The sequence below is a fragment of the Onychomys torridus genome, chromosome 2 (genome assembly GCF_903995425.1).
Source record: "Onychomys torridus chromosome 2, mOncTor1.1, whole genome shotgun sequence".
Lineage (NCBI taxonomy): Eukaryota > Metazoa > Chordata > Mammalia > Rodentia > Cricetidae > Onychomys > Onychomys torridus.
In genome coordinates, this window is record NC_050444.1 from 83,572,180 (window position 1) to 83,599,150 (window position 26,971).

A 26,971-nucleotide genomic window follows, 5' to 3' on the forward strand; every position below is an offset into this window, starting at 1 on the left:
TCCACATTCACCAAGATAGCACCCACTCTCCAAGATAGTAGCCACATTCACCAAGATAGTGGCCATGCAGTACTTGAAATTATGACTGATATAATAGAGGTTCAGAATTTCTAAAATATATTTTATATTGCTTAGTTTAAATTTAAATAGCTGCATGTGGTTACAAGGCTCCTTGTTCTATATCTACAGCTTTGAGCTTTGACTCAGATAAACTGTGTAAGAAAGGTGAACTTGACAGGCAGTGGTAGTGCATGCCTTTAATGCTGGATTTGAGAGGCAGATGCTAGCAGATCTCTGTGAGTTGGAGGCCAGCCTGGTCTACAAACTGAGTTCCAGGATAGCAAAGGCTGTTACACAGAGAAACGCTGTCTTGAAACAGAAAAGAAAGAAAAAAAATGAACTCCCTCAATATTAGCATTTTACAGGTGTACGATTTTATTTATTTTGTGTGTGTGTGTGTGTGTGTGTGTGTGTGTGTGTGTGTGTGTGTGTGTGTGTATGCTTGTGTGTGTGTGTGTACAGGTGGGTGATGAAAATCAAACAAATGCCAGAGGGAGTTGGGGACACAAGCATTCCCTGGATATGTAGGATAGCACATATTACATTTTCAGTCAGCTGGAGAGTGATTTACTCATCACAGTACTTCTTGAGAACAAGACACATGGTAAGAGATCAGTGAAGTTCAAGTTATGCCTAAGGGAAGTGGAGAAACTCAGCAGCTGTCTAGGTCAGCACAGTTTCTGAACCCATCCCAGGGCATACATGATGTCACTGTTTTATCATTAGTCCTGTTACTCAGAGCTGCTGCACATGGAAGTTGACTTTGTTAGGGACTTCTGAAGAATCCCCCCAATTCCCTCTCCCTCCTTCTCTCCTTTTCATGTTCCCTTACTATAAGTACATTGGAATACATAAGATTATAGTTCTTTTTCCAAAAGCAACTCACAAACTACTGCCAATATTTTGTTATATAAGCCTACCTGAATAGCACTGAGACAGCATTATAGGTTAAACTTGAATATGACTACTCTACTTAAGTAAATATGTTTTGCATAAGTATAGACATTTTATAATAACTTTCATAATTATAGGTATTTTATAATAGCTGCCCACAATTCTGTTTATATTAACCTTGGAATGTTTAATTTTTTATTCTTTCACCAAGTGCTAATGTGCTTGCAAACCTTTTACTGATGTGTGTTTTCACATTTTCAACAACTGGGCTGAGAAGGCTCACCATGCTGTTTGAAGGTCTAGCTTAATTTAGCCATGAGTATTACATATGTGTCTGGGTGACTAGTATTCGCTCAGCCACACATTCATTCATCCATCCATTCAACTGCATATGCTAGCCAACATTAGTGATATATGCTGAGCCATAAGACAAGAAAGGAGGCCTAGGTTATGAGTCTGGTTCACAAGGGCCTCATAATATATGATAGAAACACATTTATAGATAAATACAGTCATAGAGAAAAAACTATTCGCAATGAACTTTGCAGGATGAGAAGCATCATACAGGTAGAACTATCAAACGTAGGGTAATGGAACCCTATGTGGAAGAGAGAGACAAGACTAGGGCAATGAGGAAAGTTAGGGTCATTGGATGTTGGGATCATTCAAGAGGTTAAGCAGGAGCATGGCCTGTTGAGAATGGGGTGTGTTGTGGTTTCCTGATCCCTGCCTGGGAAAACCAACCAACTATGAAGCTCACACATATACTTCCTTAGACTATAACCCTAGAATTGTGGAGTTTCTTTGTTAGATGAAATCACACAACTTGAGATCTGTCTCTGCCATTTTATCCTTGCAGGTAGCCAAATCACACAGATTCTTTTGGGAATGATTGAAAAGGAATCACTAGGGATGTTACATTTTGAGAAACAGTGGGTTGGTTGGAACGTTACTTAACATCATCTAGAGATTCTGTTGCCAGGAGTCTCAGCAGATGCCATTCAGATTTACAGATTTTTAGATCCATGAGAATACAGAAGAGTCATTCCTGTCTTCTTTATAACCACCTCCTACAGATGCCAAATTTGGAGAACCAGTAGGAATCCAGAGTTAGTTGTAACCAGAGAGAGATTGAATCCAGATACTCCAGACACCATAATACTCCACTTTTGGGACTGGTCCCATTGAGAGATTGGCTCACCCCCTGGAAAGCTGTTAAAATGAGTTAGATGGCATAGTAAAGAAACTGCTTTTGACTGTTAAATTGCGAGTGACTCACTCATCCCCAGAATGTTGGGGCTGGAAGGTTTCTTAGGCATCATCTCATCCAGCCCACTCATTTTTCTGGTGAAGGAACCACACCTTCTTCATGCTTAATGCCTGTGATGCAGACTGATGCCTTGCAAATAGTGGGTACCTGGAAAATACTTTTAAAGGAGTTATTTCTGGGGACAGAATGAGCAAAAGGTGCTCTTACAACCACACAGAAGATTCTCAATGGAGGTTTTTATGCCATGTGCAATTAAAATGATTGCAGGTAGTAGTCTTATGGCCAATTGATTCTGTGCTACTTGACATCAGAGGAGTGTATGCAGCATTAGCATTTATAGCCATTTTCCTAGTCTTAGTGTGTGCATGGAGAAAGTGGAGTAAATTCAGGCTCTGTCCTCTGCCCCATTGCTTTTGCCCCTGTCCTACCAGTCGCTCACTCAACTATTCCTAAGTCAGTGTGTTTCCCCTTTTTCCTTGGCCTGCTAGAGAATTGGGATCAGCATGTGATCTTTGCCTCGAAGGGAGAATCCTGGTGCAATATGCTTTCAATGCTTCTTCCCCGATGCCCTGTGGACCGTCAGGACACTGGAGTCCTCGGGAAGCAGAAGGTAAGTCAGAGCTGATTGACAAGTGTGGCATACAGATGACAAATTTAATGTACATGGAATTGTATTCTTCTTAGCATCTCTTAACACTATTCATGCACTCATTAACTTAACAAGTATTTTTGAACACATGTACTATTCTGTGTATGCAATTCTCATGTTACATATGATGAAGTCACAAAAATAGTAAATCAGGGTCAAAGGCACATGATATATTCAAGTGTTCATATAACTTATAGACTCCAGCTGCCTGTGGGTACAGGCAGGTCACATAGGAGTTAATGTATATGTTGGGTGACTTCAAAGCATCAATCATCTTTGACTCTTCTTCAGTTATTACAAAGATTACATGGGTCATTCTTGTATACGTCACAACTCCTTTTTTTCCCATGTACACTTTTTTTGGTTGCTACTGTTCTAATCTCTACCCATGTTCAGATCCTGCCATGTAAGGGGGGTGTTTTCAGGTGTCCCAAGAGGCCAATGACTGAGCCTCCTCATAGCATCATTATGTTGTATATGTGTAGAAAATAACTACAGTGTCCTATAGAAACAGAAAGAACAACTTCTGCATTTTGTCACTTAACCCTGAAGCCAGACTGGCAGAGAACCCATGACTTCCTTTACATATCACATTTCCCTTTTCCTGCCCTGGGACATTCACACATTGATCCTGTCGCCTCACAGTCCCACAAGCTCCAGTGCAGGTCGGCTGGGAGCCACAGTCATTGGGTGAGAAACCATGACATCAGTTCATCGGAGAGAGCAGAACCTATACTCTGGCAGAGCATCAGTAAGAACTCTTCCTCTACCCTTTATATTTTTATACAGAAGGTGGGAAAGGATGCCAAAGATAGACTAAAGCACAGGAAAAGGATCAGAGGGGAAAGTGAAGTTGGAAACAATGGTCCCATGCTTTATTTTCTAAAGCAGCTTAAAATAAAAGTGAGATTTGAACATGGGAACTCTAAATAAATCTATCTGGCATATAAAGCAAGATGGATGTCTGGGAGAAGCCCTCAGTTGCACCTCACAGAATCATAGGCTGTCACACACAGAAGGGACTCCTGAGGTCATCAAACTCCAGGCCCTATCTGGTGAAGGGATCTCCTCCATGATCTTCACTACAGCATGCCCTAGCCCTTCAGAAAGTTACTCCTTAATCTGTAGACATAATTTCCCCACCCAAATGGAACCCACTCAGACAAAACTATGCATCTCTGACACATGAGAACACTTTGCAAACTTGCATAGCATGTTCCTACCTTTCCATGTACATGCCATGGGTGTATATGCTGGGAACAGTCTTGGGTGCACGGATGAGGTTATGCTGGCTATTCATTAGGAGTAAGGTAAGCAAATGGGCAGTGACTGTGTAGTGAAAAGAGACCATGCTGATCAAAGTCAAGACCCAATAGACAAGAGACTTCATCTAAGACTATAGAATTGGGATTCCCACTAAATGTCACTAAGCACATTTAAGCACTGAGATAATTTTAATATTTAAAGAAGGGAAATTTTCTAGATGTGGTCCTGAGTGTCCTCAAAGAATAATTATTTTTATAATTATTATGGCATCATTTAATATCTCTTTTCCATTCTCTCCTGAGAATACATTGGAGCTTTTCAGGACTACAGAGCATTAGTCCTCTGACAGATAAAGGAATGTACACAACACATTTTGTAGCTGTACAATGCCTCCATTCATAGATATATAATAGTGTACAAGTAAATACAAGCCACCCAAACAAAAGTGCCCAATGATGCTGTGTACATTTATGTGGCCTCACGGTGTGAGCATCATGGAGAGGGTCACAGATATTGAACAGTTGACTTGAATAATTCACGTAAGGGTGGTTCTGGATTCCCACTGTGTACAGGGAAAAGAAGCAATGTACTTAGGTCAGAATAGATCACTGTTTCATCAACTGTGTGTTGAAGCTCCATATAAAGGTTACATATCAGAACTTGCACCCACTAAAAATTAACTCACCAATGTGTAATGAATCTTGTTGTCTCTGGAAACACAAACCTTTGTTGCACTGTGCTACATCACTGAACACACCTACAATTTGCGTGTTCATTCCTTTGCACTGTCAGTGCCAGTGGATGCTGCCTGAAAGTGCCTCAGATTCAAGACTATTGGACATTATGAAATGTGGTGTTTTGCACTCTTCATTCATAACATGTTTTGCTCATATAGAAAACTAGTGATGTAATTACAAAAAACAAAGACTTTAGTATTTCCCTAGTGTCATTTTAGGATTGTATTGTGTTACGATGTTTGATTGATTTTTTATGATATTGAGGTTGCTTATTTGAATTTCATTTAAAAAATTAACTGAGTTTTGGCTCAGGCTTAAGACAGAATTTCCAGCCATTTCTGAAAGGGTTCTAAACATACTTCTACCAGTTCTGTACTATATTTTAAGCAAAGCAGTATTCTCAACAGTGCTGATTTTAAAATAAAAATATAAATCAACTCTCCAAAGCTATTGAAGATATTCCACATCTTGTAATACCAAATATTCAGTCAAGATTTACTTCTTTATATAAAAACAGACAAGCTCATTGATGTCATCAGTATGCAATTTTCCTTTTGCCTTTAATAAACATTATACATATACAGCAGAATTGTTTTAAAGTAAAATTTTAAGACTTAGTGTCAAGGAATGCATGATTTGTATATCCATTTTAAGTACCTATATGCCAGAAGTCACTTAAAAATATCTCAGATAGAAATTTTGCAGTTAGAAACAGTAGGTGAATTGGTAAGATGTGCAGGTTATAGAGAACGCTCTAGCTGCTCTGTGCTAAATAAGTTAAAGAATGAAGATCCTGGAGGGAAAGAAACAGCTTTTGGCTGTTGTTAGAAGTGGGGTGACCAAGGTGATATCTGCAGTGATGCCAAGGGTCTGAGGCAGCAATAAGGAAGGAAACCCGTGTTGTGAGATAATTGGGAGGTTGAATCTGCAAGGGCCACACTTGGCTAAAATCACCTTGGTTACGCTACTACCAGCTTATGTAACATAAGTTCCAGCCACCACCAACACCTTCATGCAAACCAAATGTGTCAGTTAGTGAAGTCTGTTCCTGTTTTATCCTGGCTCTCTGAAAGGGTGGCATACAGTTCATGGTCAGGTGTAAGTGTGGAGGCCCCTGGATGTCTGAGCAACTCCACCTCCTAAGGACTACCTGGAAATTTCTATAGACATTTACTACATTCCTGCCATGAAGAGACACCACTCTGTGCTTAAGGCATCCTATTACATGCTCTGTGATCCATTCGGCTCAGATCCTTTCACTATTCTTAAAGAAATAAACGTTTCCATGAGCCAAACTCTATAATTTATTTCCCAATTCATTCTCAACCTATTTATCTTTGTGTGCTTGAGTTTTGGGACTTCCTAAACTAACAGAAAATTCCCAAATTCATGAACAATACCAGACGTATTTGTGGGGTTGAGAAAAAAAAGTATGGGGCAGAAATAAATGTGGTGTTCCTCACCCTGCTGCCGCAAACACCTCTGTGCCTTGGAAGTTCTTAAAATACTTCTAACATGCTATCTTACCCACAGAATGAACATTCGACCTATAATCCTTATTCTTAACTCCATATTAGTATGATAAAGGATTTTAATTTTTAAGAAGCCTGTTAGCTGTCTACTGCATTCAGTTAACTTTACTCCATAGTAGGTACACAGAAACAAAAACAAAAATCTCAGCTCTCTTCCCAGAAAACAACTGTATTCTTATTTCTAGAGAAAAATCTATAATTTGTAGATACAAATTTCTTGAAGTATTTACCACATTCCATTTATAAAACAGAAAGTAGGTGGGTGAATCTGACTGATACAAATTCCACTTAAGATCACTTATGCAAGCATAGAATTCATTCCAAGTGTTGGGTTTTCCACATGAGATCAGCATGTGTTTCATTCTTTCCTGTTTGTATGAGTGCTTGCTCCATTGTTCTTCCTAGAATATTTCAGGTGTGCTGAAGCATGCAGTAAAAAAATCTTGTCACTGTATCTGTGTTCGTGTCAACTACTGGAGTGCATACTATGGGTGCCTGTACAAATCTTCATAAATATAAATTTGTATCAGCATAAGTATGTGTAAATATTTTTCAGTACATGTCTTATTCCTAGTGTGTGACTTATACTGTACATGATTTATTCCTAGTGGATTGCTTATATTAAGTGAGCTTTTTCATGTAGTCACTATATATGCAAAAGGATATTGTCATAAGGAATTAATAGGATCATTGTACCTCTCTTCAATTTCTTCCTTTTTTCACTCTATCCTTTTTTCGTCCTTTATTACCTTATCTCTTTCTTCCCTCTCTCCCTCCATCTCTTCTACCCTTCCTCCCTCCCTCCTCCCCTCCTTCCCTCCCTTCCTTCTTCCCTCCTCACTTCCTTCCTTCTTTCCTTCCTTCCTTCCTTCCTTCCCTCCTATCCACTACTCTTTGTTTCCTACTCTCAGCCCTTCTTTATGTCTCACAACCATATATCTAATAAGTTTCAATCAGAACACAGATGTGTTCACTTTTTGTTATGCTTTAGGGACTTTAACTCATGATTTCTGATGGTCCCTTTGTCCAAACCATAGATGTGTACTTTTGGCATTAGTGTAAGAATATTCTTACTGACCTCATCAGACTATAAGCTATATGAACACCAAGAGAACATCTGAAAACCTGCTATCCAGGGACTAGCCTAATACAAGATGCATGTTCAGTACTCTATAATTACTATTTCAAAGCATGGATGGGCATATTGATAGATAGATAATTGATCGATGGATGGGTGGGTAAATGGATGGATGGATGGAAGGATGAATGGATGGGTGGGTGGGTGGGTGAATGGATAGTTGGTGGACGGAGGGAGGGAGGGATGGGAAGAGGAAGAGTAGGGAGAGGGAGGAACAGATGGATTGATGGATGGGTTGATGGATGATGTATTTGTAGCTGGATGGATGAACAGATGGAAGGATGAATAGACAGATGGATAATTGATGAATAGATAGTATCTATTTCTCTAAACTGTTTTTTTTAAATGACAGATGTTATATCACTCATTTGCTTAAAATTTACAAGGAGCTCTTCATTTTCTCAGTGTACAATTCATGTCCTGTAATGTGACACACAAAATACCTCCTGATGTGGTTTCTGTTTACTCTGCTGTCAGCACTTACTACTCTCTTTCTGTGAAACTGTAAGTCACCTTAACTCTTTCAACCATCATCTGTGCTTGAAATACTTCCTCATACAAAGACTTTCTTAGTTCCTCATGCCTTCTCATCACAGTATTAATGTATTTGTGAGATTTATTAAAGATCTCATCCATTTCATTTTACAGCTACCTTATTAATTAGATAACATTGAAGTTGGTAACACAACTGACGTTGAATAGTTGAGATTTTAATTCAACTATCATTGCTTCAAAGCCTGGCACATGGCTTGGACCAGCAGTATCAGACAATGTTCTACTACTGTAAGAAGATTGCTTAGCCATCTGAAGCTATGCTTTCTCTTCTGTAGAATGAGTTTCATAAAATTAGCATCAGAGAATTGCTGCCAGGATACAGAGAGCTAAGGCATGCAATGAGATTTGTGCAGGGCCTACACAAAGAGGCTGGTTGGTGTAGGAAGCCTGGCATTATCACGAATAGACTTGCTGCTTGGTCATAAGTTGGAATTTGTGACACTTATGTTCCTTTTTTATATCTAAGAATCTATTTCTAATAACAATACAAGTAGAAGCTTTGCTAAAATTTCTACTCCTATTTACCTATTTTAACATAAAGATTAGGCTTATCTTATCCTTTAGAAAGCATTTGGTCCCTCTATTGATTAAAAAGAAAACAGGAATGATGAACCAAACAGATTTGTCATCTTTGTTCTCATGTGTCTTCCTACCCCTGACAGTCATCTTCTCCAATGACAGGAGAGAAAGATCCCTTGCCAATTCCAGGGAAAGCACATGGAGGGAGTGGAATGTTCACCTGGCATCAACCACTGGACAACAGGCTATAAAATTCCATCTTCTCTTTATAAGTACCATATTTGCAAGAGATAAATGTTCATTGCTGAGCAAATACCAATCAGATATCTACTGTGTGTAATCTCTGCAGACCAGGACTAAAGGCTCTCCACATTGAATAAAGTAGATCTATAAAACAGAGACAGGGATACTCTCTTTCAAGACTTTGATGAAAGTCATTTGAGTTAACTATTAACTAAGCAATGTTCTTCATGTCCTGTAAGCTGTTGTCTTGGGTAATGGATGCTGGATGAATAAGAGATCTATGTGCCCTCACAATACAAAATTGAGAGTTGGAAATATGGTGGATTGTAGAGCAGACAGGACGATTTTAGCTAGATAAAGGGTCATTGTGCTCTTTCCTTAAATCAAGAGTTGCTTCTAGCCAACACTAGCTATTTGTGAAGGAAGAAAGAACCTAATAAAGATGTGCTGGAGGAAATCTTGTATTTATAATTATCTCTTCTTGGTCCAGTGTGTTATCTATCAAAATGTTTTAGCGCATTTTCCATGCCCCCATTTCTTCTTTTTTTCTCTTCTATTTGCCATCTTTATTTTGTAGCCTCTCTCTCTTCCATCTTTTGGAAAAGATAATACTGTAGGGGGTGTTAAAAGCCCTCACTGTAATAAACCCCCTACACACACACACACACACACACACACACACACACACCCCTGGATTTTTAATTCTAGGGTAATTTCTCTTACCCTGTAATATTACCACAAAGTGTTGCCAGACTAAAGTTGTTTTCCTCTTCTCTTGATTTAGAAATATCAAACATGCTTACTCCCTATACACACACCAACAGTAATAACAACACAAAACACCACCACCTAGTGATACTGAAGGGGCAGAGGATGTGACTACCAACACAACTTGAAAGCTCTCATTCTGACCTCACCAATAAATCCCTGTCACTCTTAAGCAAATAAGAGCTGATACTACATTGAATTATGATTTCTTTTCTCAGCAGCACAAAAAAGAGTTCTCTGAAGGTCTAGATGTGACTTCAGCAGAGAAGAATTTAGAAGTCACTGCAAACTGAGATCAGTAGAGATGAAGCATCTTTTCCCTGAGGAAAAGTAACAACATCACATTTTTTTTTCTCCTACTCTGCTGTCCTTGAGTCAAAGTGGAGGACAGAATTCAGAGAACTCAGTAATATGGAATGATCTCATATAGGGAAAAGGAGGAGGAGCAATAAAAAGGCCCCAAGTCTGACTTACAGCTCTGTCATTCATAGTTTGGTTTCCTTCCAGACTCTGTCTGAGAGCTGTATCCTGTCTTTGCTCCCTTCTTCTTCTTGGTAATACCTGGTGCTGCTGTAAGTTTAAACAGGTTAGACCAAAGTCAGTGATATCACTGGGACTCTAATTTTAATGATCCCTGCATTTAACAGGGATTTTAGGGTATAGACCTTTGTTCAATTCATTCTGTTTTTGAACCTTAATTGCCTCATTTAGGAAATTAATCCATTCAAGAATTAAACAAGCTCATGGAACACAGAGGGTGTTCAAGCAAAATGTCTCTTCTTTCTTTCTATACAAGGCATCAAAGCCTCTAAATGGAAACTTAGTAAGGAGGGTTGGAGCATTAGCTCAGTAGTAAGACACTTGAACTTGACTTAAAATGCTGTGTGACTCATCTGGGATCTGTTTTGTATGGTTAGTGATGAGCTGAGTACCCTGTATTCAGCAGATTTTCCATGACACTGAGATCTACTCTTTTATCTCTAAGCTGTTACCACACAAATCTTTTCTGGGGTCTATGGGAAACTACAAAACCAGAATGAAGCAAGAACTCATTTGCATTTCTTTTCTCCATAGGTCATCCAGATGTTGAACAGCCCTGTAAGTCCAGTGTCAGAACCTGGAGTCCAAATTCAGCTGTTAACCCACACACAGTCCCTCCAGCTTGTCCTGAGCCACAAGGCTGCTACCTCGAGCTGGAATTCCAGTACCCCTTGGTCCCTGATTCTCTGACCATCTGGGTGACCTTTGTCTCCACTGACTGGGACTCCAGTGGAGCTGTAAATGATGTCAAACTATTGACAGTCAGTGGAAAGAACATCTCTTTAGGTCCTCAAAATGTTTTCTGTGATATCCCACTGACCATCAGGCTCCGGGATGTGGGTGAGGAGGTATATGGCATCCAGATCTATACTCTTGATGAACACCTGGAGATTGATGCAGCCATGCTGACCTCCACTGCAGATAGTCCACTCTGTCTGGAGTGTAAACCCCTACAGTATAAAGTGCTCCGGGACCCACCTCTCCAGGAAGACATAGCCTCATTACTACACCTCAACAGAAGATTTGTGGACATGTAAGTGCCTTCTCCCTATCAGGAGCTGATAAAATATATGGGTTGTGGAGAGATATGGGGAAAGTCAGAAAATCCTGGACTAGAAGGAGAAAGTTCATTTCAGTAGGACTTCCTTCTAATGACTGTATCCCAGTGTTGAGTAGAGGCTTTGTTTTAATAAGGCAGAGTTGGTGTAATGGGAAGGGCCATGAATAATCAAAGGGATCAGGAATGAAGACATTGCTTCTCTGTGACCTTCATTTATCTCTCCAAAGTTTGGTATTTTTGACAGCAAAGGAGTTGGATGTGAATGGCAGTCAAAAGGTCCTTGATTACTAATAAAATGGGGGGGGGGGTGAACTTTACTAATGATTTCCTTTTATGTAAACTTGAAGCAGATTTGTGCATTCTGATTGCTTCTCCAGTGTTCAAAAATGGTGATGTAATAACAACTTCAGTGGAACTTGAGTACACACCTAGGAAACTATATGAAAACGTTCCTAGACATTGAATACCTCCAATCACCATCTTTCTGTTTGGTTTACTTCCTGAGGTAGAACAGAGTCCCTAACTTCTTTGATCATTGAGAATCCATGACTGCTTTTATGGGAGAAGAGGAGATGCTTACTATACTTGTCTTCAACATTTACTTTTTAAGCACATTTCTACCATTTTTTTACATCTTTGGGATAGATGTCTTATAAGAAAGATGCCTTGTGAGGAGGTCATTAGTAATGTGTGTGTGTGTGTGTGTGTGTGTGTGTGTGTGTGTGTGTGTGTGCGTGTTTATCACTTATCTGTTGTTATGACCAGAAAAAAAGGCAGCTGTGGTAAATTGAGGGTACAAGGAAAGCTTACATTGTCTCTGATTTCAGAATGTTTAGAATATTGTCACTTGGACATGTTCCTACTGACCATTGCTAGAGGCAGGACAGAATACCATGACAGGGAACATATAGTAGAGCAGAGATGCTTGATTTATGGCATCTTGAAAGCAAAGAGAGGGCTTCACTTTCATCATAGCATTCATTATGCAGAGCTCAATAAGTTCATGAATCCATGAATATATTAATCCCTTTATGATGTCAAAGCCTTCAGGATACAGTCACCTCTCAAAGGCCCCCATCTCTGCACTCTGCTTCAATGGGACCTAAACCTTTGATACATGAACTCTCAGGCAATATTTAAGTTCCAAACCATAGCATCCTGTCTACCAGACTGAAGTCTATAATAAAATCAATGTCACTTATTCATTTCACCCATACTATAACCACAGCCCTACAGTCATTATCAATTTGCAAAGAAGGAAAAAGGAGGCTTTCAGACATGAGGTCACTTGTTTAGAGAGTGGTAAGATGGAGTTGGAATGTAACTCCAAGTTGGTTGGTCCAGCTTGTGTTCTGTCAGTGGTTTATCTAACTTCTATTTTAGTCTTTAAAACATGTTGGAGAATTAACTGCCTAATTTGAGTGTGAAGAGTCTGTGTAGTCAATCAACAAACCTTAAGTAATACTTCTTATGTGCAGGAAACATTGGTTGGGGACATTTTGAATAATGGAAAGAACAATAGCCCAGGATGCAGATGCTTCTTAGTTAGCCCTAGTCAGCCCACTTACTTATATGAAGTAAATGGGTTACCCTCTTGGAGCTACTCCTTTTTCCTCCATATGATGAAAATACTGATCTCCATGATTTCTACAAGTTTTGTGTGGCTCTTTATTCAGTTGTAAGACAATGATATAATACTATCTCTACTCTATGTACTCAGAAATATTTACTAAGCCAATCATTAATGGAAACCAAATTCTGGAAGGAAACTTTTAATCTTTTTAAGAGACAGAACCACTTTCAATCACTTTACCATCACTTCCCTTTAAATTCCAGAAATTAATGTGCACATCTCAGGCAAAGCATTGCCCATGCATTGGACGAGAGATGAAGAACATCTGTTTAGGAACTGCAAGGGAGCCCTTGGTTTATGTTTGAGAATGTAATTAAAACTTAAGTACATCATCTTCCATGAAAATATTCCATAACCTGTCTCGTCCATCTCCTCACTTGTCTGGGCTGTTAAAGTTCTGTAAATTTGTAGCCACTTAAGATTTCTTTATAAAATAATAGGGAAAAGAAATAATAGATGCCTTAAAACCTCAGCTTAAACCCAGCTTTCTTTCATTTTTTTGCTTTGATTTATGAGCCTGTGAGAGCTGACATGGGTTTGAAGAGTGCAGAATGGAGGAAATGAAACAGAAGAAAAAGCACCCCAAATTCTTTTCTCTGCTAAGTCACTAACTCACTCTGGGATCTTGGATAAGTCACTTACTCTTTCTTGCTCTTAAATACCTCAATTCTGTAAGAGGGAGGTTGTACTCCAACCTTAAATTAGGTTGCTCATTTCAAAACCTTGATATACTTTTAAATGGCCTGGTTCTCACCTTCTGTATCAGCCTCACTTGGGAACCCAGAAAGGCCAGGTTCTCAGGCCCTGGCCAGCCTACTGAATCAGAAAGCCTGTGTGTAGAGTCTCTCCAGGTAATTTTCTTGTTAGCTAAACTTTAACAGACACTGCTCTTGGGGAGTTCTAAAGCCCAGGAATCACCAAGTTTTCTTTCGCTCTCAAAGGTATTCTTTCAATTACAAGTATGAATGGAAGGTGGTCTGTGTTGACAACTATACTGGGAACTGTGGATTATAAGAACCACTCAGACTGGCCCTTTCAATGAAAGCACTCAACCTGAGTGCTGCGGAGAGGATACCCCCAGAGTCTCTGTGACAGAAACGCTGGTTCCTATGCACTTCACACCCAAATGCATCACTGTTAGGGCCACACTCTCATGTACCATTTGTTTTTTGTTTCATTTTGGTTTTTGCCCATTTGACAATGAAACATTTCTTTATAGTCCCTTGTACGTGACAAGTGCCAGAGTCAGGTACTGACTAGCCTTTCAGTTTGCCTGTTTTTTAAATGTGTTTACTTTTATTTTATGTGTATGTTTTGCTGTGTGAACATATGTGCACCACATGTGTGCCCACAGAGGCCAAAGGAAAGCATTGGATCCCTCAGAGACTGGCATTACAAATGACTGAGAGCTATCATGTGGATGCAGGGAATGGCACTCTGGTCCTCTCACAGACCACAACCACTGAGCCATCTCTCTAGCCCCTTCTACTGGCCTCTCTTGAGAATCATACAAAAAGAAATTGTTGGAGGCTAATGCTGGATCGGGCTGGGTTTCCTCAACTGAATATATTCTGAATCACTGAGGAATAAAAGGAAAACACATTACCTCAATTCCATCTACCATTTCAACTCTTCTTTATCTCTCAGTAATTTGAGTATTGAAGCCTATCACAAACTGCGCGTGCGTGCGTATGTGTATGTGTGTGTGTGTGTGTGTGTGTGTGTGTGTGTGTGTGTGAGAGACAGAGAGACAGAGGGGGGAGGTTGCTTCTTTAATTGTTTCCATATCAAATTAATTGGCTTTTATACAAATTCTATGTAAAAGGCTGTTTTGGAGAAAAGTAGAGGGGTCTTTTTTCTTCTGACTCAACCCATTACATGTTTCCCTTTGACCTTAGTCTCTATTTTTCCCCCAACAAAAATATTTATTCTTTCTGTTATCTGAACTAGAGATAGTTTTCTAAGGTATGACAATGATGGAGAGAGCCTTCTATGCTTACTCCATGGAAGTTTCTGGTAGACTAATTACTGTTGGCCAGGACAAGAAAGAAATGTGGAATGGTTCCACCTACTTAAGCCAAACACTACATTTGTATGAGAATTGACACTATCAGAATTAAAGGGCCAGCGCCAACACTGTTAATAACTAACAAACTAACTCAACATGTGATGCCAAGGCATATTATGTCATCTTTTGGGCCTTGGTTTCCACTCCTATAAAATATAAAATGAAGGGCCAGCACATTAAGAATTTATCTGTGGACAAGTCTACATAGAGAGAGTAGCTTAGGAAAAGTGAGTTTTATACTTTTCGGCACTAAAATAATTCAACAGGGGTTGCTTAGAATAATTAGTCCTTACAGACTCGAACTAGCTCAGAAAACCTTACAGAAATGTGTTACCTGTGACCAATACCAATCATTTACTGTTGATACTGCTTTAAGTTCCTTCTGAGTGCTTACAGAACAAGTAGGAAAGTCAAGCCTCAAAATGATGTTTCCAGCCTTGAATGGCTAGTTCATAGCCAGGTTCAAGTCCCAGATCTAATTCCAAATCTCAGCCACTCTACCTTACAATTTCATATCAGAAGATACAGTCTAAGAGCTCGAGGGGTGCACTGGCTTGTCCAGATTTCTAGCTACAAAATGTAGAATAGGGGATTGCCAGGCAGAAGACACCAGCCAACAATCAGTTCCTGTGGCTTAGTGCTGGTATCAGAGTACACACTATGTGGTTCTATGACCCTGGATGGGAAAAAAGAGAAAGTTTGTGTTTCAATTTCCCTTGCTTTCATACAGTCTTTAGATTACCCCCCAAATGAAAACTCTGTATAAAACTAACCAATGATAGATAGATAGATAGATAGATAGATAGATAATGTGAAGTGTTAAATCAAACCAGGAACAGTAAATAGCTGCTCACTCACTCATTTTTGTATGTGTCTGTTTCATCCATCTAACGATTCAGTCAACAAATATTCAAATATTCACTGGCTGTCTATTTGGTGCTATACTCTGTGTTTAGAAATGAAGAAGGGGTGGTGCTAATTTCTCAAAGTTCTCAGGCTCTATGGGAAACAATGTTAACTCTGATGTAGGTGGATTTTTCTTTGTGCTCCAGCTCACAAAAAAACAACATGGAGATTTATTAATTGTGAAAACTTGGCCTTTAGTTTAGTCTTGTCCTGCTTGATCTTACAATTTAAATTAACCCATTTATATTAATCTATGTTTTGCCTCATGGTTTTTTACCTCTTTTCCATATTACATCTCCTGTTTCCTCTCTGTGTCCTGTTTTCTCTCTTGTGTGCCTTGATTATCTCCTCTTCTTTTCTCTGTGCCAAGAAGTCCTGCCTAACCTCTTCCTGTCTAGCTATTGGCCATTCAGATCTTTATTAAACCAATCAAAAGGCGCCTTGGCAAAGACACATCTTCAGAGCATACAAAAAGAGTATTCCACAATATGCTGTGAATGATGTTCTGATGATACCAAAAAATTGAAAATTTGAGATATAAACTTAGAACTGGAATATAAGTTCTTCAAATGCTGCATTTCTTTTGTCTTTCTGTTGGCTGATGTCTTCTGAGCACCTAGAACCATTCCAAACACAAAGCAGGCACTCAGTAAATGTTTTTTATTGAATCTGGAATGGAAGAACTGGAGGAGCTTAACACTCAAGGAGAATCAAAGAACCTAAAATTTACTAAGTGTTTACTAAATACTTGTCAAACACTTACTAAAGGCTTCACATAGATAACCTCAGTGACCTTAGTAGTTAAACTATCCCCTTCTTCCCGGGTTATAGATAATGACCTGAAACTCCAAGACTGGATGGATAATAGAGTTCACACAGCTATCAAGTGGCAGAACTGGGGCTTATTAAGTGGGTGGCTCTATTGACTGTTAACTGCCATTCTCTTGGTTAGTGCCTCTCTCCTCATATTCTTTTCAAAAGCAGAAAGATTCTTGCCCTTTTTTCTCTCCCAACTTACTTCTTTGTATATCCCATTGTATGCATTTATTGATTCTCTAATCTTCAGATTGTCATGTGTCCAACTCTATATCTGCCTATTTTACCTGATCTCCCTGACATTTTCAGTGTAATTTAGGAATAAAGGAATTGTGTTCTCAGGATGTAGGTAGGTACTGTAACCCTGGCCCCAGAAGTCTATAGATCAGACGCCAAACTCTTCCTTTGGAGTCCAAATGCTCAGAACCCATGTTCATCAGTGTGAATCCTTTAGTTCACTCATCAGTTTATTTGATCAGCAAATACTTAGATAGTTTTCACTTAAGCCAAGGTATTTCTAGTTGCTATAATGAACAGAGCAGGAAAAACATCCTTCTTTCCATTGACTCTTAAAATACAGCTGGAAATGACAAGAAAGAAACAAGTACTTATATGAATAGGTGAGACAGACATGTGATGCCATCTTAAGCCAGTATTTAGCCTAATTCAGGGTCAGCTGGAGGCACAGGTGGCTCTGGCAGGCTGCTTCTATGGCTCTTCAGCTGAGTCACCACTTTTATTTTTCTGTTTTTTTTCTTTCTGAAGACCCATTTATTTGTCTTTCTCTTTGTCACCCAATCATCCATTTTTTGTTGTTATATTTATTCATCCACTATATAGTCAAAATCCTGCATAATCATTTTCAGTAACATGTTTCATTAAACATATTATTAAGTGTCTATTCTGTGCTATACATTACATTTAGACTAGACATAGCACTGATCAATCACTGACTCCATTTTCCTAGTTTAAAGACAGCAAAGAGAGGAATCGGGAACACAGTCGTGCATGACAAGAGCCATATTACAAGGAGCAAAGTAGGACCATAGGAATGCCCAGAAGTGGTATTAGCCTGGTTTGAAAAGAAAGGAAGGTTTCCTGCAGTGAAATCTACACAGAACTAAAATATATGGAATGTTTGATCACTGAGGTTTGTTGTGGCTCATATGGCAGAAACCAAGTTGTCCCCTGTGAACAGTGATGAAGGAAGAGATGAAAAAGAGAAGAAAGAGAAAATGAATGCATTTATGAATGAACGAACAAATAAATAAATAAATAAATAAACAAATAAATAAATAAATAAATGGGCACATGAAGGGAAGCTCATAGGTGTACAAGCTCAATCACAGACCTAATGTAAAACCTTGAAGTAGAAATAATGGCATTCTGACTTATCTAATTCATAAATCTATTTATTTATTATTAATTATTTAAATTATTATGCCAAGAATGGGTTTGTAATGACAGTTTAATATTATGTATTGTTATACTTTGCTCATATTCACTCCATTACCCATTCTTGCGTTCCCAATAATAGTAATAACTATATCTAGAATCTCTCTCCATAACAAGTCATACTTGCATATATAGAGATTCTACATATCAAAGAAAGCATTTAATATTTGTCTTTCTTTTCCTCTCCATTGCTGTCTTTTCCATTAATTTATCTTTCTTCTGCCCCTCAAACAGCTGTCCTTTGACTTTCCTGTCTGTCTGTCTACCCATCTATCTGTATTTCAGAAAGGGAACTGTAGTATGTCCTGAATCTGGCTAACTTTGCTCAATGTGATTCTTCAAGTTCTATCCATTTTTCTACAAGTGATATCACTTTGCTCATTATTTAAACTATCATCTAATGTATCATAAAACAAATATGCTCCAAGTTACTTAGTCAGACCCTATAAAGATCAGAGTTTATGTTATTTCACCTATCTTTTTATTACATATAAGCAAGCAAGTAGCAGTCTATATTTTTCTGATATTTCTTCAGTGAATCTGATACTGTGGGTGTTTTGTATGAATGTCAGTGTAAGCACAAATATGCAAGCATTTCCCTAGGGTCGATATTTATAAATGGAATTGCTGGACCATAAACTATGAACTTTTTCCATTTTAGTAGACATCACCTAAAGCATTCTGAGAAGGCACACTACTGTGTATCTCACTTCTTTTTAGCAAGACTTGTAATTCCACAGTCAGCGCTTACTCTGTGATACATTGAAAGTGGTTTGTCTGGGCCCACTTAATGCATTTAATATGACTTTCCAATGACATCATTCTTTAGTGAACAACTTTTTAAATATTTCCTGGATATTCACATTTCTTGTTCTGAGACTTCTGTATTAATATCTTTAAGAAAAGACTCATCTTTCATAGCTTCAGACCTCCCCCATTCCCTCTGTTAAACAGGGATTCCAATGCCAATCCTCCCTCATTTCCATCAGTAATTGGGATCAAGGTAAAACAGGGAGTCAAGAGGGAATGAGTATTCATGAAGGGGGTATTCTGAGTCATCCTTCATGAATTGATATGTTTATCAAACACTTCTTTATTGCACTCCCTTTGCTGGGAAGCAGGCCATGTTCTGAAGATAAAATAGGTAGCAAGCACCAATCTGCTTGCTGTCCTCAGTAGAATCTAAATTTAGTCTCTGTGATAATCACCCTCGTATATACTATTATGAACAGCAGCGTTTCTTGGTATCAACATTGACATTACTACCACCATGTAGTAAGCATCTTACAGACACCTAGTACTTGTTGTAAGTTTGCCAATGAAGTCTAGGTGCTAGCACATCTGATTTTTACATGAGGAATTCGAGACTCAAAGAGACAGTCAATTAATTTAAGTGTCTAGAATTAACAGAGCTCAAGATGCAGCTTTTATCTATTTGCCTGCCCTGCCTCCCTCCCAAAAGCTGCTCCTGCCTGGCAAAGCTACAAACTATAAGTTGGTGGATATCTGAAAAAGCACAAAGTAGTATCTTGATGGATGGAGAAACTGGATAAAAATAGCTGATTCTTGATGCCAAAAGCAACAGGAAAAGAAAAAGAGATGGGGGGAAGGCAAAAATCACTTTTATTTTTAAAACATTAAATAAATAAAGAAGAGGAGGCTTAAGGAGGCATAGACATTGTCAGACCAACAAGATTTCCAGTAATCCATTGCTGACATGCAGAATTCGGGCTGGACCATATCCTGAACAAGGCCTTCTCCCACATTTGCCCTACAGGATTTTGCACATGCTTGGAGGTGCTGCCCAGAAAGGCATAAAGTAAGTATGAGGGTTGAGAGGTTTCTTCCCAATCCCAGAATTAGTATCATTGTTCTTAGCTCAAACCAAGCATCATGGATAGTGCCTTATTCTGTATGTGGAAGCTGGGCATCACCCACCAATGTCTCAGCTTACCAATCCTCAGCTAAATACCTCTCAGAATGAAAAATGAGTTCTGGGAATATCAGAATAGGCAAAGGAGCTCAGCAGAATTGAAGAATCTTCAGGATTAGCAGCAGTCAGAAGTACTGATTATATCTTACCACCCTAGTGATTATGACAACATGAAGGGACCCTGTCTGGTGGTGAACAGCACCAAAATCACTAATCTGAATTTTTGAGTTAGTTGCAGTACTACGCTTTAACCAAAGTGTCTCTTTACAACTTCTCTTCTACAAGTAGGGAAATAGAACAACAGAAGTTAAGTGATGTGGCACAAAGCTTTGATAGTAAATTTGTCCATATGCTCACCCAGTCATTCATTCACTCATTTAATAAGATGAGACTACTGGGGGAGGGATGGAGAGATGGCTCAGTGGTTAACAAGTACTGACTGCTCTTCCAGAGGACCCAGGTTCAATTATGAGCACTCACATGGCAAACTAGAGTTCAATTTTCAAGAAACTGCTTAAAGCTAGGCTTGATGGTACATGCCTATAAGTCCAATACTCAGGAGATAGATGTAGACTGACCAAGCTTTTAAGGCCAGCCTAGTCTACATAATAACTTCAAGGTTAGCCTAGAAACCCTGTATAAACCCCTCCTCCAAAACATAATATACATTTATTCATAGAATTTTGAGATGATATTTTAAAACCCTGCTCACTAGAGCCTCTCACAGTAGCATTTATGAAGAAACCTTCTGTCAATCAGAATTGTAAATAAGGACTGTAAGGATCCTCCTCAGGTGTGGTTGATGATTAGACAGCCCAGTCCAGTTGTTACTTAGCGTTATAGGTTGGAGAGAGAATTGGCATTACAGCTCTAGGGAGATGGGGGATGGGTCTCAATACCCCAACAGTAACATGTTACTACAGCAAGTGTCCATCCCTGTTGTGTCAGGGAGGCATGTAGAATAAAGTGTTATGTCTACATACTTAGGTCTATAAATTACTATAGATTTCTATTGGTCAGTATTCTCACAGCATATTAATAGCACTTCTGAGGAAGGAAATAATGAGTCTGTGGCTTTGTAGAGGGCATTATTTTAAATCCTGCTCATAGCTCCTCTTCTATAGATGCTCATAGATCATGACTCTTTCTTGTCAGTCTCCCAAGAGCTGTTAGAATGCTACCTTCAGTTTTTTCCTGACATTGGGTTAAAAAAAATGAAACCTCCTCTCTTATTGCATATTCCAAGGCTAGCTTTCTTAGAGGAGTTCCTTGGTAAGAAAAAAATTAATGAAATCAGGTGGCAATGGGTCTCCTGGGTTTGCTACTTCTCTGTTATTTTCTCTCCACCCTGGAGGATAGATAGGATAAAGTTGATTTGGTTATTCAGCTCAAATTCTTGATTTTTAAGAAAAAAAATGGATGAAGAGGAAAGAAAAGGAAAGTAACAGCTGTCAGAGCAATTACAGATGTGAGAAAGAAGGAATTTAATCTCACACGGGGCACTAGTAAGAGAAGTAGACAAAATCTGTTCAGCCTACCCTTGGAGACACTGAGAACCACAAAGGCAGGTCATGATGGTTTATGTTGTGACTGTTGAAACAGGAACTTCACACATCACTTTTGAGGTGCTGAATCTGGAATCAGGAAGTCTGATTCACAAACCAGCATGCAATGTGACGTAGCCCAGCTCTCTTCGCTGCGGAGCCAAAGCTCTGTCCTCTGAACAGAATAGCTGGGATTCTGTGTGTTCTTGAAGATATTGGCAGGAAATACTAAGGAGATAATAGGCTTGCAAGAATGTGATCCAGCCTTGAGAACTGCAAAAAATTTAAATGTCCATGACTCTTCCTCTTCTGTGATTTTCATCAGGTTTGTTCATAGCCAGGCCCATGCTGGAGTATGTGTATGTGAGGCATGATCTTACACATCCCAAAGAGTACAATTGCTGTGATTCAATGTTGGATTAGAAAAAAAAGAAAAAGAAAATGTTAAGTGCACTGTAATCAGAAAGAGATAGGGAGGGGATGCAACACGTGCGTATATGATGACTTGGACACTCAAAGATCAACAGATAAAACTAAAAGGTTCTCCTTCCAGAACCTCAGTTCTCTTTTCCCTAAAGTGGGGGATTAGGTCACACATGTGTGAGTCAGTCTTTTATTCATTCAACAGACACTTAATTACCACTATCTGTCAGGCTTTGAAGACTAGCCTTCTAGGAACTTAGCTTCATTAATGTGAAGGGTGTACCAGTAAACAAGGGATTGTAAAACAGAGTGAAATGTTATGTTAAGGAACTCTCAGTAACTAGAAATTCTTCATTCTGCTCCAAGAGTTAGTCAGAACCCCTATAACAGACTGCATTATTACTATTGAAGGGTCATATGGTTTATTCAGAGAGTGGAGGGGAGGCTGCCTCCTTATGGTGACAAGGGGTGAAACTGAAAAGGGAGAGTGTGAACAGAATTGCCAGAGAGGTTGAAACTGAGCAGTTCATAATGGTCTTTCAATGAGTCTAGACTTCATCCTGGGGACTGGGAGCTACTGGGAATGGGGCTTTGGGTAACATGAAATGCTGATTACATTTGGTCTTAGGACATCTCTTAAGCTATATGTGTGCAGCTGGCAGCAGCAGGGCTGGAGGCATCAAGCGTAAATAGTAATGAAGGTAAGAATGGTGAGGAGCTAAAGTAACAGACTTTGGTCAAGGGGGCTGAGTTGGAAAGGAAAGAACTAGATGAGGTTGAACAAATATAGCCTCGCAAACATTTAGAAGGAAGAGGCAGATGTATGTATGGATTTAGGAACCCATGTTACTGGCACCATTGACTAGGAAAGACTATAGATACAAAGGTATGCTTAGGTTGAGATTAGAGGAGGTATTCAAAAGTGACTTCCAGTTGCTGGTCCATGAGTCAGAAGCAGGCACCAGCTGTAGGTCACTTTGAACTGTAACATTTCTCTCCTATAGAAATACAGGGGGAAATGAAGTATAGAGTACATCATTGTGCATACATATATATGTATGCAAGCATGACTTCCCCTCTCTGGTGTCTCTATTTCTGACTCTCTGCCTGTATCTCTCTCTCTCCTCTCTCTCTCTCTCTCTCTCTCTCTCTCTCTCTCTCTCTCTCTCTCTCTCTGTGTGTGTGTGTGTGTGTGTGTGTGTGTATGTGTTGTGTTGGGAGTAAACAGACTAGACCTGTGAGACCACCAGTTTTCATCACCCACTGATTCTCAAAGTGTAGTCCAATATTCTGAAAAGGTCCCCTGGGGGGCAGTAGGGTTAATCTTCCATAGCTCTAATGCCTCTAATGTTACACGGCTCTGGCTTTGTTTGCTACCCAGGATTAATCATTCACTCATGGGCTTTAATACAAGCCAGACACTACCTCCCTGTGCCTCATGCAAAGCAGTGCCATTCCACTTCCATCCTGATGTCAGCTTTCACATTCCTGCTGTCAGAGTGGGAAGTAGTTTTTTTTTTTTTTTTTCTTTTGCCCCAGCTTGAATGTTCAATGCAGAAAAGAGTTGATATCCTCCATACAAACATGTTTATCAAAAATGCCAGGAAATTAGTGTATAAAAGAGCTACTGATTTATTTTTTGTTTGTGACTTTGTGTTCTGGTACATTGGACTCTGCCATCAACTCTCTGTGAGACTTGGGATGATTCCCTAGGCTTAGTACTCTTTCTCAGTGAGATACTTTGAAGGGGTTGGAGTTTGACTTAGATGGCCACAGTTTTGTGGAAATTGCCTGATAAGCTTTAGATAAAAACTCAGCCACCAAAATTTTGAAACAGAAGTTAGACCCCAAAACTCTCTGACTTAGAAAGAACACTGAAAATCATCCAGTCACCACTGACAATTCACAAAAGAGATAAGTGAACCCAGAACAGAAAGATAACTTCTCCAAAGTCACATAGCCATTTGGTGGCAGAATGGAGCACAGAACTCAAGGGTCCTGACCTGCAAGCCAGGTGTTCCTTTCCCTATAGAGCAAGAGTGCTGGAGTCTGGCTAGACCTTCTGATTCCAATAGGAGCTCAGCTCGCCCTGCTCATGGAGTAGTTTTCTGTGTTTGCTCAGACTGAAATCATAGAAAGTTGATGTAGTAACCTCATGGCAGCTAGGGTAGGTGAGGGGGTGCATAGGAAATAAGTAAGCACATTTGGTCAAGTTCAGGATCCATGTGACCCACCAGGAGTCCTCATTTCAAAACAAACTCAACCTTGGAGGTTCAAGCCCCAACCCCATCCCAACAGAAATGAAACTTCCTGCTTCTAAGAAGCAGGACTTACAAAGTGGCTCAGCAGACTCTGCAGACATCAAATAGTTCTTACAACATAGCGTTTTGATGAGTTAAGTGTAAATGAATCAGAAACATAAGGATTACATTTTCCCCAAGCACACATGGGTTTCAAAATTGAGGGGAAATGTAGCCTGCTAACAGCACGCCGGTTTTCACCGAACCCAAAGAGTCCATGGGGATGTTGGGGGCAGAGAAGAAAGGGAAGCCCAGCCCCCAAATGGTTTTAGATGTGGTGCCAAATTCAAAAATGCTGTTGGGCTTGCCCTCTGCCAGTAATAAAATCGCTGGCCACCCAGAAAGGCTATGGGGAGAGAAAGGAGGCTGCTTTCCCCACCGGCCCCTAGTCCTCAGTAACTCCTCTGTGCTCCTCAATCACCCGCTGTCACTGGGCCCCTGTGCTGTACTGCCTGGCCCCAACTTGGCCTCGATTTTCACACTATACTGCATGCCTTGTTTACATCCAACTATATCTGGTGTTTTGGCTCCCAGAGTCCTTGGTGATCAAGCAGCTTGTCACAAGCCTCTGCTCTATAATCAAGTGACCTGTCCATCACCAGCAAAGTGTTTGGGGGAAATTGTCACATACCTTCTTCGGTTGCCTTCAGAAAAAAAAAAATGAGGCTCCTTTGGGAATGCTTTCCTCTCTTTCACTTTAATGCTATCCAGGTGTGGAGTTTCCCTCAAAGTGGTAAATATGCTCCATTCAGATCTCAGCATGACACAAATAACCAGGCAAATCACAGGATGCCTGTTACCTTATGACAGGATCTTAAGCTCAGGATCTTTGATAATTTCCACATTGTCTCTCCATTCTTTCCCCTGTGTTTTGTTTTATTGCACCAAGAAAGTAAGAAAATCATTTCAATTGGTGGTAAAAGATAATTAAAACAAAATAACAAAGGCCTTGGCTGCAAACTCTTAGTTTTATTCAATTGGCTACTGGGCTTTAAATTGGTACCAGGGCAAAGCTTTGGACAATTATATCAAAGACTGCTGGAATTAATCAGTTGTGTGTATATATTTGCTCCTTTCTGGGTCTTATACGAAGTGAGAACAGCTTTGTCAATGTGAAAGAGTGAGTTTTGCATTACCCGTGCGGGAGATTCTACCCTAGCCCCGTTGGGAAGGGATCCAAATGCTCAGTACCGTCTCAGATCTTGATATCTCTTTCTTCGTTTGGTGAATTCAGAGTATGCACTGGAGGCCACAGTGGTCACCGGGAGGAATAGGAGGATAGCCGTTGCAAAACAAAACAAAGAATTGCTCTTAGCAATAGGACCTCATCAATGAATAAAGAGCCATTTGTGTAGAAAGGCTGATGTCTTCCAAGTGCCTGGACTGGAGATGGGAAGAGATGGATGGAGGGGGGTTCTAGAACAGTACAAAGAATGGATGTTGACTCTGTGTCTCAACTGCTGTTAGTACACCTGAGTTTGGAATTCCACAGCTATAGGTTGGGAATAAACTTGGGCAATTACTACATCCAGCCCTGTTCTTATTCCAATGGATCCCCCAACACCACTGCCAACCCCACTCCTCCGGCTGCCACTCATGGCTGGGAATCCTTCATTGACTGTATGCTCTGACTTGGCCATTGAAGTAAAGGCTTCTTCTCCTCGTGGCTAACCTGAAAGCTCCATCTAAAAGAACTGTTCTCTATCTTCAAATGTTTCCCTGTGCCTTGTTATAGATCACTCTTGAAGCTCATCAGTATAGTCATGATTTATACCTTCTATTTTCTCTCAATGTACTGTTTCAAACTATTCATTTATTTGATAGACACTTGTGGAAAACTGTTATGTGCCACACTGCTAGAAACTGAGATATAATAACAATGGTTAATGTGTCTTCTGCCTCAACTAGTAAATAGACATTCAATATGATGTATAGAAAGTGATGGGGTTTTTTTTGTTTTGTTTTGGTTTGTTTTTGTTTTTGTTTTTTAAAGTACAAGAAACTAAGGGTTTGTACTAGGAAACCAACTTAATCCAGGTGCCCAAAAGAAGTCTATCTAAACCTCTCACTCTTCAATTCCATGGCTGGATCCTGCTCTGTGTTAATAATCTTCAAGCTGTATCTTGTATTTCAGTCACTTTCAACCGAGCTTATCTCCCATTTTGTTCTGTGAACTATATGAAGTCAATGACAGTATCTTCACTTATTGTTATTCATCGTTCCATTTTTAATTGAATGAGGACAAACTGAATAGAAAAAACTAATTTGTCCAAAATCACAGCAGAGTTAATGAGGGAATAATAACCACTTTTCATGCCAGTTGATCCAGTACCAGTATGCTAGACTGCTTTTTAAGACAGTCCTCCCAAAGAGGGTATGTTACACCAAACCTTTAACAACCAATCCAACACCACCCTCACAAATAAAAAGTAAGATAAAGCACCTCCCAACCTGAAATAGAAATGGAACTTTCCTTTAATAATTCATGGGGATGCCCACACTGGAATTAAACATTATAAGGAAATCAAACATGAAAGCCTGGATTGTAACTTTACTGTCTGAGTATTAACAAAGACATTCTTTGGCTAGACTCTCATGCCTTCAAGGTTATTCTGTGAGTTATGGTATGCTATTAGAAGTTTTAGCTCTCTTAAAATACAGT

The 26,971-nt window shown here is 39.5% G+C and overlaps 1 protein-coding gene across 1 annotated transcript in view; it reads left to right on the plus strand.

Moving 5' to 3' along the window:
* Nucleotides 1-26,971, plus strand: part of Pappa (pappalysin 1) — a 239,598-nt gene that overhangs the window by 73,376 nt on the left and 139,251 nt on the right. Inside the window, exons 6-7 of the mRNA XM_036177331.1 lie at nucleotides 2,713-2,834; nucleotides 10,706-11,204. Of these exons, the coding sequence (XP_036033224.1) occupies nucleotides 2,713-2,834; nucleotides 10,706-11,204 (621 nt within the window). The remainder of the gene's footprint in view (nucleotides 1-2,712; nucleotides 2,835-10,705; nucleotides 11,205-26,971) is intronic.